Source organism: Schistocerca cancellata, chromosome 12 (genome assembly GCF_023864275.1).
Source record: "Schistocerca cancellata isolate TAMUIC-IGC-003103 chromosome 12, iqSchCanc2.1, whole genome shotgun sequence".
In the NCBI taxonomy this organism is placed as follows: domain Eukaryota; kingdom Metazoa; phylum Arthropoda; class Insecta; order Orthoptera; family Acrididae; genus Schistocerca; species Schistocerca cancellata.
In genome coordinates this window covers 124,299,464-124,312,331 of record NC_064637.1, presented here as the reverse complement: position 1 = coordinate 124,312,331, position 12,868 = coordinate 124,299,464, and the positions used below count along the sequence as shown (strand labels likewise).

Here is a 12,868-nt window from a genome sequence, read left to right as displayed (position 1 = left end):
CCGGAATTCACAGACACCAATTTTAAACTCTTAAGCTTGGTTTACAATGGAGAGAATGGAAACGAACATGTGTGAATGAGCATTTGTTGAAAATTCACTACCATTTGCTTGTATATGGATAGAATCATTTATACTAGAGGGAATGGAAGAGAACACGAAGTAGTGAACATTACCTGTGAACGCTTTGTTATTAGTTTTTAGTTTCTGAAGTTAATATTCGGCCTACCTCGTTAGAGCCACAGTGTGAAACTTTGCTATTACATGGTGAGTGTACTCTTTTTCATTGAGTATGCAAAAGGTGTAATTTAAGTGTCTCAGTTTGTATGGAAGTGTGACATGCATGGAGATCGTGCACTTTACTCCATCTCTCCTCAGCACTGGTCCAAAATTTTCCTTGTATATCAGCTGCCATTTTTCCCTGGCTTCTCATTACCATGGAGGGGAAATTTATAAAAAGAACACTAATTACCGACATCAAGTATAAGCTCAAGATGTAACACAGCTAACATTCCCAATACATGTGTAAGGTTTAATGGTCATGTTCTTTTTTCCCCATAAAACAAAAATGGTCTATTGGCAAAGTGCTCGCTTAGTGATCCAGAGAGCATGTGGTCAAATCTCGTTCAGACCACAAGTTTTTTGCTGTGATTTTTAACTGAGTATTCACTTCTCACAGATTTTGGAGTGACCATGAAAGACATGGTTCAGATTCCACGTTAAACTGCAGGTCTCCGTTTTCCGATTAGGTAACGGGGGAAGATCAGGAATACGTAAGTAGCTGCAGTGGCGTCCTGTTGAAAGACCTGCAAAAGGCCTACTGGGTACACCAGACAGAATTATCCTTTTCTTGTGCTTGTTAGCTTGTTTGCTCTGGTGAAAACCTAGTTCAAACTATACAAACATTTTTTTGAATAACTTAATATCGACAGTTCAGTTCTTGCACATGTAATTCTGATAAAAGTGGCAACAGAGAAAATAAAATCATTGCAATGTTTGACTTACATCAATGAGGACTTGTAATTTATGGAATGAAATGTGCCTTGCAGTACTACATTTTATACACTCCTGGAAATGGAAAAAAGAACACATTGACACTGGTGTGTCAGACCCACCATACTTGCTCCGGACAGTGCGAGAGGGATGTACAAGCAATGATCACACCCACGGCACAGCGGACACACCAGGAACCGCGGTGTTGGCCGTCGAATGGTGCTAGATGCGCAGCATTTGTGCACCGCCGCCGTCAGTGTCAGCCAGTTTGCCGTGGCATACGGAGCTCCATCGCAGTCTTTAACACTGGTAGCATGCCGCGACAGCGTGGACGTGAACCGTATGTGCAGTTGACGGACTTTGAGCGAGGGCGTATAGTGGGCATGCGGGAGGCCGGGTGGACGTACCGACGAATTGCTCAACATGTGGGGCGTGAGGTCTCCACAGTACATCGATGTTGTCGCCAGTGGTCGGCGGAAGGTGCACGTGCCCGTCGACCTGGGACCGGACCGCAGCGACGCACGGATGCACGCCAAGACCGTAGGATCCTACGCAGTGCCGTAGGGGACCGCACCGCCACTTCCCAGCAAATTAGGGACACTGTTGCTCCTGGGGTATCGGCGAGGACCATTCGCAACCATCTCCATGAAGCTGGGCTACGGTCCCGCACACCGTTAGGCCGTCTTCCGCTCACGCCCCAACATCGTGCAGCCCGCCTCCAGTGGTGTCGCGACAGGCGTGAATGGAGGGACGAATGGAGACGTGTCGTCTTCAGCGATGAGAGTCGCTTCTGCCTTGGTGCCAATGATGCTCGTATGCGTGTTTGGCGCCGTGCAGATGAGCGCCACAAACAGGACTGCATACGACCGAGGCACACAGGGCCAACGCCCGGCATCATGGTGTGGGGAGCGATCTCCTACACTGGCCGTACACCACTGGTGATCGTCGAGGGGACACTGAATAGTGCACGGTACATCCAAACCGTCATCGAACCCATCGTTCTACCATTCCTAGACCGGCAAGGGAACTTGCTGTTCCAACAGGACAATGCACGTCCGCATGTATCCCGTGCCACCCAACGTGCTCTAGAAGGTGTAAGTCAACTACCCTGGCCAGCAAGTTCTCCGGATCTGCCCCCCATTGAGCATGTTTGGGACTGGATGAAGCGACGTCTCACGCGGTCTGCACGTCAAGTACGAACGCTGGTCCAACTGAGGCGCCAGGTGGAAATGGCATGGCAAGCCGTTCCACAGGACTACATCCAGCATCTCTACGATCGTCTCCATGGGAGAATAGCAGCCTGCATTGCTGCGAAAGGTGGATATACACTGTACTAGTGCCGACATTGTGCATGCTCTGTTGCCTGTGTCTATGTGCCTGTGGTTCTGTCAGTGTGATCATGTGATGTATCTGACCCCAGGAATGTGTCAATAAAGTTTCCCCTTCCTGGGACAATGAATTCACGGTGTTCTTATTTCAATTTCCAGGAGTGTAACAATTCCTGTAGGCCATTCCTTATAATAATATTTGAATGTTGTGCATTTGACTATCAGTGAAACAGTTCTTTGTTTATTCCTTGTAGCCGTAACAAAAATGCGAAGTGTCTGTTGAATGACAGAAAAAAAAAAAAAAAAATACATTTTTCTTGCACCAGGCACACTGGACAAAGCAAAAATTGATGCAGTCAGGCACTTCACAGTAACTACTAGTTTTATTTAGACAGTACTGGTATGGAGTCAGAATTGGTCCTGGCTGTTGTTCTGCATATTGCACTGCACACTAGGCATACTTGATCAAATTTGTAAAGTGTGGTGAAGAAAACTGGTAATGCACAAATGACTGGAGCTTAAGAATACTGTTCCGCTGATAAACTTGAAATGAGAGAGAGGTATTGGAAATTATGTTGTGTGATAATTTCCTGAAAAATGCTTTCCGCTGTAAAAAAAAAAAAAAAACCTCTTTATCAAGAGGTTGAATCACATTAGTAGTTCCAGGTCGAATCCACTGTCGTCGTCCTCCACAAAAACAGAGGTGTCATTATGTCCCGCCCATGAATCCAACAAAAGCAATGAATTAGTTTCTGCAGCTGGTAGGGATACATTTCGAAAGAAATGTTAAAAATTATTCTTTCCCATTTTTCTAGATTTTGATATGTTGATTACAAGATCTTTGCAGCTAAAAAGTCCATTTTTTAATTTTTGGTCCTAATTTGCCTTGCAGTTCTTGAAGACAGACATAGAGCTGTGGAAAGAGTAAATCACTCGTACTTATCACTGGCGTCATTGTATGTGAATGTGTAATTGCATTTATTGATTGGGCAACTGACTCCATTTTTTTTTTCACCCCAAAATGATAAAGTGTGACGTGCATGCAGTTCTTTCATGAAACCTGACTGATCACTGTTATAAACAGCAGTTGCGGGGATAACAACAAGTTTCATCTTTATGTCAGCTATGAGTTTTTCTAAAGCATTGTCTATCACTGGCAGCTGCTGTACATGTTTATGGGTCGTAAACTTGGTAATTTTGCCACTTCTTGATTCTTTCATTTGTACAGTTCACACCCTGATTTTACAAAACAAAAAGGCTTTTTCACACGGTGTAACTTCAAGTGTTTTTTCCCTCCTTCATTTAACCAATATTTCACTGCCTTTTCTTTGTCAGTGAAAGCTGTTGCAGTACATGTTTTTTTAAGGCTTAGAAGATATTCTTCTTCAGAACTGTTACTGGCACAATTGACATCATCCAAAGCACAGTTCATGGAATCATCACAGTTATTTCCTATTTCTTCTAACGTATCCACAATTTCAAATGAAATGTCTATATCGTTCGAATGAATGTCAAGAAAATCTGCTAACAAATGATTCGTATGTACGTCCTCAGGAGAAGTAGGTGATTTTGACTGGAAACCACGTTCTTCGTATTTCATCATTGCTAAATTGAAAATTCCACAATAGTGTGAAACTGGGAAAAAAACTACTATTAGCAGGGATGCTGAACGAAAGCACAATATATATTAATTCAGTTATCTGTATTGTCAATAGTTGCCAATACTGCAAAGAGCAACTGATAATTTGTAATAGATGTTACTTGAGTGGCTAATTCGAGAGAATAGAAACTGTGTACTGTAGTGTCAGAGAAACTATCAATGAACGGTAATCTGAAACAGCCTTTACAAATTACAGTCGGGTTGAGTTGAGTTTCCTGTTTACAAATGTACTGCTGACCTTGGCTCTGTGTGTGTGTGTGGGGGGGGGGGGGGGGGGGGGGTGTCAGTTGCATGCACAGTTGTTACAGTGCTAGTAGGGGTGTACATTTCTACCACCGCTTGGTATGCAACAAATTTGGCAATACTTGCAGTGCCTCTTAGCAGCTAAAATTTTGACAGTGCATTTCTTTCTTTGTCTTCTCCCTGTGTAAATAATTTCAGGGTAGGTTTCGACATGTCTTATTGGACCATTTCCTTGAGAGTGCCCTGCTCCTCTTTCCCAACCTTCCTCACCTAGCCTTCTTTCCTCCCTGTGGGAGCAACTAACAGTTCTGAAAGACAGGCTACTGTTCCTGGTTTTAAATGTGTGTATCAGAATTACTGGAATTTCTTCTCACAATTGAATTTTCCTTATGATGCAATTGACACTTACTTAGCCACATTGAGAATAGACATAATTAGTACGGCAGTTGTTGTATTCCTCTGTTGTATTTGTGTTCAAACACAGAGTTGTGGCCATGGAGAACAGCCATTTAATTAACACACACAATAAATAAACACTGTACTTTATTTAGCGCTGAAAGAACACTTCTCTTTTGTAGCTCTCCAGGCTGCTGTGATTGTAGATGACAGGTGTGGAATTGGATAACTAATAGGTTGCCACAAGCACACAAAGAATCAGCCACAAATGAGTGCTGTGCTATTTTGAAAATGCATAGAGTTTGCCTCTGAATGTTTTGTGCACCGTTACTACTTCACACTTGTCAGTTTGGCACCAACTAAGTACTCAGTATGCACTAGACTGATAAGGGAACAAGTACTTGACGATTCCAGCAACAAGCAGCTAGTTGCACTAGTAGAATTCCCGTGCTTGTGTCCTGCAGCTGTATTTAATAGCAGGCTGCAGGGCACTGGCACCTGGCAACGCCAGGGGGTGTGGCTCAAGCTGCACCCGGATTGGGACCGCTTGATGATGCTGTTATTGGCACACAGTATCTCCGTGGTGATTGACAGCACCACAAAAATTACAGTTGCCTGTGATACATGAGGGCAATCCCAAAAGTAAGGCCTTAAACCTTTTTTGGGGCATAGACACACTTTTAATATGATTGTTGGCCACACTGTTGTGACTGGTGCTGCTTCCAGTCCCAAATACGCACAAACATGCTTCACTCACATGCTCGGTCTTGGGTAGGCAACCATTCAAAATAGTGCTCCCATTGAACACTACTGCCAAGTGTGAAGTTTGCACAGTTATTCAATTTTTGTGTGCAAAAAGGATTGAACCAGGTGAAATTCATCGCCAATTGACAGAAGTGTATGGACAGTTGTGCATGGTGGTGATGCAGCTGGTGCAGAGAGTTTACATCTGGTGCAGAGAGTTTACATCTGGTCATACCAAAACTCATGATGAAGAAGGGAGGGATAGGGCATCCATTTATGACAAGACAGTCACGAAGGTTGGGAGACCATACGTAAGGATCGGAGGATTACTCTGGATGCTCTCTGTATTTTAGTTCCTGAAGTTTCCCAAAGCACAGATGCAATTCAGGAGGACATTCCAGAACTGGAGAAGAGGACTCTTGAACAAGGTTGTAAGTATCCTCCACAACAATGCTCATTCACACATTGCCTGTCAAACTGTCAATCTCCCTCAAAACTTTTGTTGGGATGTCATCATCCACCCACCCTACAGTCTCGACTTGCAGCAAGTGACTACCACCTGTTCCCCAAGTAGAAGGAACATTTGTTCATACGGTGGTTCTGCAGTAACAGTGAGGAGAAAGATGAGGTTCAATGCTTCCTGCAGAAGATGGCAATGAGTTGCTATCACAGGGGCATTGTAAAACTATCACAGCGTCTACAAAAATACATAGATCAAAATGACAGGTAGGTAGGAAACACTAAACCTACATTGAAACTCCGCAATCCACCTTAACAACGTGTGGCAGAGGGTATCTTGTGCCACTGCCAGTCATTTCCTTTCCTGTTCCATTCGCGATCCTTATGCATAGTGTATGTTGGCAGCACTAGAATTGTTCTAGTCAGCTTCAAATGCTGGTTCTCTAAATTTTCTCAATAGTGTTCCTCGAAAAGAACGTCGCCTTCCCTCCGGAGATTCCCATTTCAGTTCGTGAAACATCTCCGTAACACTTGTATGTTGTTCAAACCTACCGGTAGCAAATCTAGCAGCCCAGTTCTGAATAGCTTCAATGTCTTCCTCCACTCTGACCTGGTATGGATCCCAAACACTTGATCAGTACTCAAGAATAGGTTGCACTACTGTCATATATGCAGTCTTTACAGGTGAACCACACTATCCATAAATTGCCCCAATAAATGGAAGTCATCCATTCACCATCCCTACCACAGTTCTCACACGAATGTTCCATTTCATTTCACAATGCAACGTCACGTACAGAGATTTAAATGATGTGACTGTGTCAAGCAGGACATTACTAATGCTGTATCCGAACATTACAGGTTGGTTTTCCATACTCATCTGCATTAACTTACATTTTTGCACATTTAGAGCTAGCTGCCATTCAGTGTTGTCTAATACATCTTATATTCTCCTACAGTCGCTCAACAATGAAACCTTACGGAACACCACAGCATCATCAGCAGACAACAGCAGATTGCTGCCAACCCTGTCTGTCAAATCATTTATGTATATAGATAATTATAGTGGCGCTATCACACTTCTGTGGGGCACTCCTGCTGATATCCTTGTCTCTGGTGAACTTCCGCAGTGTTCCTTAACCTTTAAAATAATGTAACTATTACAGAAAATAATCATTTTTGTGTATCTATAAATGTAGAATTTCTTACTTTAGTGTTTGCTAACGAGCAGGGTAATGCAGTGGCTAGCACACTGGACTCACATTCCTGAGGACAACAGTTCGAAATTGCGTCCAGACATCCTGATTTAGGTTTTCAGTGGTTTCCTAAATCACTTAAGGCAAATGCTGGAATGGTTCCTTCCCTAATTTGAGCTTGTGCTCTGTCTCTAATGACCTCATTTAGGGATTGCCCTCATATGTGCATTCCCACCTCTTGCGACTGGTGCAGATAATCATGTTTTATATGTGATTACTGTTGTCACCCCCTACTGCACATTTTATTTAATTTTGTAATGAAAAATGGTGCTCAGTATGAATGGTCAAGGTAAAGTTTTGTGGGTGAGCCATGTGTTGAAGTTGGACAGATCAGTCGGTAAGTGCACAGCACACAAAAGACAAGGTTCCTGGTTGGTTTAAATCCCAGTCTGACACAAAGTTTTAGTTTGCCATGCCATTTGAGAAGAGTGCAGACTTCACATCAGACTGAGGATTCACTCTGGATGAATCAGTGTTGTCATTGCTGATTGTACTGTGTAGTATAAATACCTGTGACTATTTTTTTCACCCCCTATCAGTTGGAGTGATCTTATATTTGTAATGTTGGCATTCCACTAGTAAAATGTTCTTTCAGGGTGGTGAAGAAGCGGAAGGGGTCTGTACAGGTAGTTAAAGAACTGGAGACAGCTTGCTTGGTGTTTGGTGCGGTGACGGGCGTACAGTGAGTAGTGGCTGCCTTTACAGTGCCTGGAAGAGTGAGTGCCATGTTCCCGCTCAGTAGAGGCTGTCAGCTAAGACACACTGGTGCCATAGTTTCCTGCTGTCGGACTGTTTAGTTTCCATGCTGTGTGTTCGCTGTATCTTAAGTAGATGCCTCTCTTTATCTGCCCATTACTGTACCAGTCTCCATTGTTTTGTGTGTTGCATCAACATCTGTACTAACTTTTGCTGTCTTTATTGATGCTGAGTGAAGATTTTTGGTAACTTTCATAACACTGTAAAATTGAGTACTCCGTGTGTGCATGCCTCTGATCTCCAGTAAAAGTAATTACCAGTTTATTGGGGGTCTTCTCCTACTTAGTGAACGGCGCAACTGATACCCATAAATTGTCTCAAGTCATTCACAGAAATCAGACACTCAAAAATCCCGGATGGAATAACAACAACATGAATTAGTATAGATTGCTACTCGTCACATAGAGAAGCAGATAGGCAGCTGTAAAAGTGGGTTAAGATACCTGACAAAGTCCCTCAACAAATTAAGCAAAACAATAAAAACATAAACATATCTCTCACACATTTTCTCCTTGGTCCTCTACCATCCCTAACATGCCCACTGACTGCCCACAAAGAAGCACCTCTCTTGTGGCTTGAGCAACTGAATCAAGCTCTTGCCTAGGTTTCCGCCACCTCTTATCGTGTCCTGAAATGAGAAATATCCTCCCCACCCCAATCACAGTGCTATTTAGCCTCCCACTGGACCTACACTGTTTCCATATCCATTCTTATTCCACCCTTGCTCCCAACTCCTTGCCTATCAACTCTCATCCCTGTAATAGTCCCAGATGCAAGACCTATCCCACACATCATCCCACTACCACCTACTACAGCCCTGTCACAGGCATCTCGTACCCCATCAAAGGAATAGACATCAGTACAAGCAGCGACCACACTGCAGCATTCTGTGCGGGCGTGACAACTAACAAGTTGTCCGTCTGCATGAACAGCCACCACAAAACTGTGGCTGAGAGTCAGTTGGACCACACAACTGGCGAGCATGCCACAAAACACAGTGTGCTTGAGTTCAGTCATGGCTTCACAGCCCAATCTATCTGGGCTTTTAGGATCAACACCAGATTTTCTGAAAAGGACTGGTAGGTACTCACCCTGCTTCATTGCTGTTTCGGTCCTGGCCTCAATCTTTGTTAGTCCCTGCGTCCACCTGCCTCCATGTTTTTTCCTACTCCCTCTCAAGCCTCACAGGTGTCTTCTGCCGGCCTCCCCTCTCAACACATGTGCGTAGCCCTTCCCTCCCTCTCCCACAGCCTACCATCCTATCCTGCCCTCTCCCACAGACAGCATTACCCCATCTCCCCACATCTCTATGCTGCTGTCCCTCCCCTTCTCCACTCCACATCTCTTCTGTACCCCTGCCTCCCACACAAGATCACTGCTTACTGTGGTCAGACCTCAGTAACCAGAAAACAGTTTCCATGAGTGTCCAAGCTGTGGGTGTACAAATGTGTGTGTGTGTGTGTGTGTGTGTGTGTGTGTGTGTGTTTCCTAAATCTGACAAGGGATTTTCCCATTAGCTTGGTCTACTTTTAAATGTGTACATCAGCTACTAAACATCTCGTCCATGTGGTGAGTGGAAATCTATACTAATTCATATTGTTATTGATACAAATCAAGTAGCAGATTTTACCATATTAACATGCTACTAAAACAGTATATGAGGTGTGATCAAAGAGTAATGGGTATTTTTTAATTTTATGGGATTTATACATCCTGATGTACATTTGCATTTGTGAATAAATGAAGTAATATTGCATGTTCTCAACAGTCTGGTCCTCTTTTTCTCTAAGTACTTACAAACTATGGAGGGCCACCTGCACAAAGTATGCCATGTCATAACCTGTCCCACTCACAGCAATGTAACACAACGTAAGAAGTGTTTGTATGAAGGTGCTAAACGACAGTGACTGGAGAGGAGTGTTATACGTTGTTAATAACAGTTGGCTTCAAACTTGGCAGTGATTGCTGCTGTGAGTGAATGCAGGTCCATCTCCCCCACTTTCCAAATAACTATTGTTAAGGGTATTGTGTATCTTGGAAATTTGGAATGGGGTACTTTGCAAAAATCCCTTGCTCATTGCAGTACATCAAGATGCTGTTCTTAAGTGGGCCAAACAACACAGAAACTGCTCAATAGGTGACAGCAGGTATATAGTGCTGTAAGACAAGTCATGATCTTGGAATATTTTTAGTACTGTGTTGTGGGCCTACTCATTCAGGATAGTGTGAACAAAACTAGGATGTTTACTTCAGCATTCTCAGTGTACACATCTACATCACCACTGACAAGTCATGGTTCTAGGGGTGTTCCTCATATACCTTAATTAGGGCCTACTCATTCAGGATAGTGTGAGCATGAACCAGGAAGTTTATTTCAACATTCTTGGTGACCACATCTACATTTAAATTGACAAGTCATGTTTTTGGGAGCATTTCATGTACCTTGAATTGGGCCTACTCTTTCAGGATAATGTGAGCATGAACCAGGATGTTAATTTCAACACTCTCAGGCGACTATGCATTGCCTGTTCTTCTACATTTCCATTATGAGTTTATTATAGACAGTCCCATCTTTAGATATGATAATGCTCATGCTCATGCTTACGCATTCCAGGTTTGTCAGACACTCCAGCACCCTGTTGCACCTTGACTGGTGTGCTAAATCACTGGGACTATTTGGAACAGTCCTTGAAACATAACAGTCAACCTCTCCAAAATTTCATTGCTCTCTGTTATCTAATCATTGTTGAGCCGGTGGCTTCAGCATACCTGAATACCTTAACTCTCTTCTTCAGCTGTTATAAAGGCTAGGCATGGTGTTGCAGAATATTAGTATGATGTTTCTTGGGTGCCCAGTTTTTAGTTCGGTGCACTATTCTGTTCTACGAGAAGACTTACCCTCAATTGTAGACAACAATAAGATGCATGTGAGAAAACTGTTAAACCGTTCTGCGGCATTTGACCTCACTATGCGTTTTGTGAGTGTAGATTTTAAGGTGACCGATTGATCATATTAATTACACTACAAGCTAGTCACATATTATTACTAACAAAATTATTTTAGCAGAACTTTTAGTGTGTATGTTGATGATGGCTACAGTACACACAGAGATATTGATGATGAATTAATGTGCAACTTTAAACAATAGATCATAGAAATATCTGGCCCCGTGCCATCTGGATCTTTTCCTCCTCCATCAGCTTCTCTGAATTGTGCAGATAGCAGTTTCCTGTAACCCAATCTCTGCATGCCCTCCACCCAACAATTTCCCCTTGCCTCCTCCCGTAACATCCTCACAAAACAGCCCCACGACACCTGGCTCTGACAACTGTGCATCATGTGCGTAGCCCATGTACCTGTCCTCCTCTCTCCCTGCGTTCCTAATCTGCAAACTGGCTGCCTCCCTTGGAGCTGCTAGTCACCCACCCAATTCTATCTCCCTGCCTCCTGCCCCTATCTCCCTTTATCCAGCCCACCTGGCACAGACCTTACCACAAACCTAGCCCACCTCCCGAACTGCAGCGCTAGCCCTGTTTGTCCAGCTGGCAGTATGTAGGGGCGTATGCATGTATCTATATGTGTGTATTTGATTTTTGTGTGTATTTTGCTCTAGCTCAAAAAGGATTGCTCCAAAGGCTACCAAGTTATTTCTTTTATGTGTGCCCGTTCGTGACTCGACAGTTCTGCTTTACAGTTCGTGGTTGCCTGTAATCTGAAAGAATTTCCATTGACCCATATTAGTAACTTTATGAATTTTAAACACAGTTGTGCTATTGTTTTGAGCAACAGGTGCTGATGACCTCAGTGTTTAACAATTAAAAAAAAAAAAAATCTATCCAGTCCGAGAGTTTAAGATTTTAAGACACAGGTACTGAGGTACAATGAACTTAAATGCAGCCAGAAATCTTTATTCTGTACTGTGTGTTGGTAATACCTCCCACTTGTTTTCTCTTCTAGTGGCCTGTACACACTGTAGTTTCCAGTAGCTCTTCTTTTAATGACAGGGTCCCAGACCGCGGTGGAGTCGGAGACAAGTTCTTTGAGGGGATGGTGAACCTGAATGTGCTGAAGAAGCTGAAGAGGCGCCTGCAGGAGACGGAGGAGTTCTACCGCAACCGCAGCCGCGACCCCGGTCTTGAGGAGGAGGCCGTGAAGCTGAACACGAGATGTGCTGAGTAAGTACCCGCCTGAGTTGGGCAAGTGTAGTGTAGCATTGTACGTAAGAATGCGCAACAGTAAAGATTACTTCCAGCTGTGTGTGTGCCATTCTTGTCCTTTAAACTTCCAGAAACTGTAGACTGGAAGCTACATACAGAGATGCAAAAATATAAGAGGTCTAGTGTGTACTTTAAAATTGTGAGACCTTATTGCTAGCCAGTATGTAATTAGGGAAATAGGGTTCTACCATGAGCAAACACAATTCTGTTCACTACCACTCATGTTCATCGTATTTTCTGTCAAACTACAGCTAAAAATTTTGCATGATAATATATACAGTTTTGGGATTATGGTATATGTATACATAACATTACTAATATATCTGAAAACAAAGATGATGAGACTTACCAAACAAAAGCGCTGGCAGGTCGATAGACACACAAACAAACACAAACATACACACAAAATTCAAGCTTTCGCAACAAACAGTTGCTTCGTCAGGAAAGAGGGAAGGAGAGGGAAAGACGAAAGGATGTGGGTTTTAAGGGAGAGGGTAAGGAGTCATTCCAATCCCGGGAGCAGAAAGACTTACCTTAGGGGGAAAAAAGGACAGGTATATACTCGCACACACACACACATATTCATCCGCACATACACAGACACAAGCAGACAAGCATATGTCTGCTTGTGTCTGTGTATGTGCGGATGGATGTGTGTGTGTGTGTGAGCGAGTGTATACCTGTCCTTTTTTCCTCCTAAGGTAAGTCTTTCTGCTCCCGGGATTGGAATGACTCCTTACCCTCTCCCTTAAAACCCACGTCCTTTCGTCTTTCCCTCTCCTTCCCTCTTTCCTGACGAAGCAACTGTTTGTTGCGAA

General features: G+C 43.4%; 1 protein-coding gene across 1 annotated transcript in view; it reads left to right on the top strand.

The window, feature by feature from the left end:
• LOC126109509 (ectopic P granules protein 5 homolog) overlaps positions 1-12,868 on the top strand; it is a 343,395-nt gene that overhangs the window by 165,397 nt on the left and 165,130 nt on the right. The window contains exons 20-21 of the mRNA XM_049914531.1: positions 7,672-7,758; positions 11,838-12,008. Of these exons, the coding sequence (XP_049770488.1) occupies positions 7,672-7,758; positions 11,838-12,008 (258 nt within the window). The remainder of the gene's footprint in view (positions 1-7,671; positions 7,759-11,837; positions 12,009-12,868) is intronic.